The sequence below is a fragment of the Mastomys coucha genome, unplaced genomic scaffold (assembly GCF_008632895.1).
Source record: "Mastomys coucha isolate ucsf_1 unplaced genomic scaffold, UCSF_Mcou_1 pScaffold20, whole genome shotgun sequence".
Taxonomy (NCBI): Eukaryota; Metazoa; Chordata; class Mammalia; order Rodentia; family Muridae; genus Mastomys; species Mastomys coucha.
The window spans coordinates 36,697,261-36,700,635 of NW_022196903.1; the positions used below are offsets into that span (position 1 = coordinate 36,697,261).

The 3,375-nt window shown below is 43.5% G+C and overlaps 1 protein-coding gene across 1 annotated transcript in view; it reads right to left on the reverse strand.

Moving 5' to 3' along the window:
* Nucleotides 1-3,375, reverse strand: part of LOC116098068 (transient receptor potential cation channel subfamily V member 5) — a 29,531-nt gene that overhangs the window by 23,997 nt on the left and 2,159 nt on the right. The window contains exons 2-5 of the mRNA XM_031380815.1: nt 1,348-1,445; nt 1,090-1,212; nt 478-615; nt 95-193 (exon numbers count right to left, since the gene is read on the reverse strand). Coding sequence (XP_031236675.1) covers nt 95-193; nt 478-615; nt 1,090-1,212; nt 1,348-1,445 — 458 coding nt within the window. The remainder of the gene's footprint in view (nt 1-94; nt 194-477; nt 616-1,089; nt 1,213-1,347; nt 1,446-3,375) is intronic.

Genomic DNA, 3,375 nt, shown 5'->3' on the forward strand with positions numbered 1-3,375 from the left:
GCAACACGCATGCTTGGGCACATGCGCACATGCGCTTGCCCTCCCCCATCCCCCTATTCAGCATCCAGGAATCTTTCCTCATGCTAGCTCTTACCCAGGGAGTCCTGGGCCCGGATGTCAGCTCCATGCTCAATGAGCAGCCTAACAATCTCCTCACTACCCACACAGGCAGCAAAGGACAAAGGGTGCTCTCCTGTGAACACAAAGAAATCCAAGGCAGAAGATAGTAGGATCAAATGATGAGAGGAACTTTTATCCTCCAGAACCACAACTGCCTCCTCCTCCCACAGCTCATCTTGGGGTTTGGGATCACTTGCCAAGTACAACCCAAAGGAAAAAATGTGATGAGTTGTGGAGGGATTGGCCTCAGGTTCTAAATCCTAGAAGAATTAACCCCTCCCAACTTCTCAAAAAATGAGACCAAGGAAAGCCTACTTTTCTACCTCCCCTTTCTCCAAGCCCGACCCTGGATCTCACCATAGTAGATGAGGTTGTGGGAACTTCGCTGGAAGGCGGAGCCTGTAGCTCTGGCTGAGGCACTGGCCTCTCGGGCTAGCAGGGCACGGACCAAGTTCACATTCTGGTTCATGACTGCGATGTGCAGTGCAGTCTGACCTGGCCCAAAGAGTATTGTGAGCAACAGTTCTGTTTAGAAGATAACACCCCAGCACCCCTTACAGAAGTTTCCTAACAGCTCTTCAGACATATTTCTACTGTAGACTGGAGAACAGTCAGGAACTAAGGATAGTTAATCCCTCAGTCTCCTGAAACAATGCCACTATACTTCCTTTATTTAGGGTTTTCTATACATATAATCAGTCTAGGGTGAGAGAGAGAGAGAGAGGAAGAGAGAGAGAGAGAGAACAATTGAACAAATGGTCTGAGGGACTCTGAGAAGACTAAAGAGAAATAGGAAAAGCTAAATGCCAGCCATGAGAGCTAAAACCTAAGCTGTAAGGTCTTGTATTTGTTTTGACTCATGAGGACCCTCCACCACTTCCTGAGTGTACCCCATACAGATATATTTTAGAAATGGTAGATCACCCACCCATATTTATTTAGCTTTTAGTTATTGTGAAGCCTCCTTACCTACAAATGGCTCACACAGCATGGACTCTGTGACCAAGTATGGAGCAGCCTCCATCAACATTAGAGCAGCATCCAGGTTGTCATAGAGAGCGGCTACATGCAGTGCTGTCTCCCCCAGAGCTCCTAGAATGGAGTAAGTCAAGAATACCAGACATTTGCAATTCTCCTTCAAGAGAGTCCTAGCTCCAGAAGTATCTCAGTAGTTTTTCCACACAGCCATTTCCAAATACAACTCGATTCCACTGATTCTGTTCTCACCTCTTTGTTGGAAGTCACAGTTCTGGTCATGTTGAAGTTTCTTAAGTGTGCACATATCATTTTCCTTGGCTGCTCTAAGCAGTGGAGACTCCCAAATACTGGGGGAAGATGAGAAGAAGCCCAGTAGTAATCATCAGAGACAGGCCATGGTTAGAGGAGGCAGAAGCATTCTCTGATATAGTCACGACATTCATAGTACAAAGTAACAAGTCAACTTTGTCTCTTGAGTTATTTGTTGGACACAAGGGATAAGATGACCTTGGGACAAGAGCTTATTTTAAGGCTCATCAGATTTGTCTTGTCCCTCCCATGTTAATTGACCCCATAAAATGAAGACATGTGTAGCCTGAGTCTTAGCTATGAGTTGATCAACAGATGGGACAGTTCTTCATATGTCTGAAGAAACTGAACTTATACACATGTCTCAAATTATTCAAGCTAGACTTAACCTGAAAGCCTCTTGTCTGTGTTCTATCTTCCATAGTACCAGAAAGTATTATGCAAGCTTCCAACGGACAAGCGAAACCCAATAGCGCCACTGAGCTGTTGACATCTATGAACCACAAAACTGACCAGAGTGGCAAACTATTTTTGAAGGCGCAATAGTTATATTCCTATCTCTGTAGTAACCAACAGCTATCTAACTGAACTTAAGGTCCAAAAAACAGGAAGGAGCTCATGCCTGGTACTAAAAACATAACCAAGTACATGTGGCTGGTGAGGATATAAATCTTAGAATAGGATCGATTACCACCAGTTTGCTACACCAGTATAATTCTTAACAATATTCTAATACTTGTCCCTATACCCACAGTTAGGTATAGCTCTCAATCATGAAAGAAGCTTCTGTTTACAGCAAATGGAGACTATTACAGAAATCCACAACTGGAAACCATGCAGAGATCAATGGAACATGGGGATGCAAACACCAGTGCATTCATCTTCAACACCTTTGCTCAGGAACATCACAGAAGAGAAGACAGAAAGACTGTAAGAGCCTGAGGACCAGAAAGTCTGCTGTTAGACTGTGTCTCCTAGAAATGGCTGCCTAGAAAAGACCTGAACAGCTACAGGATCAATAGACGTATTAACTTGGAGTGGAGAAAATATCAGCATCTCATCCCTAGACAAAGAACTACAGGCAACTAGTGACTGCTCAGAGAGGGAGAAACGGCCTCTCCCAGAGGTGAGCTCCATAATTGTTTGTCTAATACAAAGTTATCCACACTGAAATTATTTACACACAAATAATGAAAGTGTACTCAGCATGTTGTATTCATATTTTTGCTTATGTGTGTGTAAAACCATCAAAGAAAATGAGGCCATTAGTTTGAGGGGCTTGGAGAACATAGGAAGGCCTGGAGGGAGGAAAGGAAAGGAAAGAGAAAAGGTGATATAATTATATTTTAACTAAAACACACAAAATTAAAAATTAATTAATTAAACAAACCCACCAGAAGTGATAGTTCTTGAGGAAGGAGAGCCCAAGGTCTGCAGTGGGTTTTAGAGTATCCTCATGAAAAAAAAAAAAAAGACCGTTAGGCCCGGTGGACTTGGACCCCAAAAAGAGGAGGAGGAAGTGGAGAAGAAGGAGGAGGAAGAGAAGGAAGACAAGGAGGAGATATTTCTCTCAGTTCTCCAGGTTCCCAAGTCAGCTAGACTTGTTCTCTGGAGGCAAGGTGAGTTTAGAGACCAGACACTTGAAGGCCTCTGACTAGCTTTAGACCCTACAAATTCTGTGAAATTCATGACCCAGACATAATAAAAAAAGCTAAGCCCTGGACTCTTACATTTGTCCCCACTCAAGTTTTCACCACTACTTTGGGTTGTTTTAAGTCCATTTCTCAGATGGGAATAAAGTGTTTGGGCTGCCTATAGTGTTGTGTTTTATAAAAAGAAAAAGAAACCAGAGGTATTCTTGGTGGAGGTGAAGTATGGTGTAGGGAGGAGGGAGAGAGGGAGAAAGAGAGAGAAGGAGAGAGAGAGAGAGAGAGAGAGAGAGAGAGAGAGAGAGAGAGAGAGAGAGAG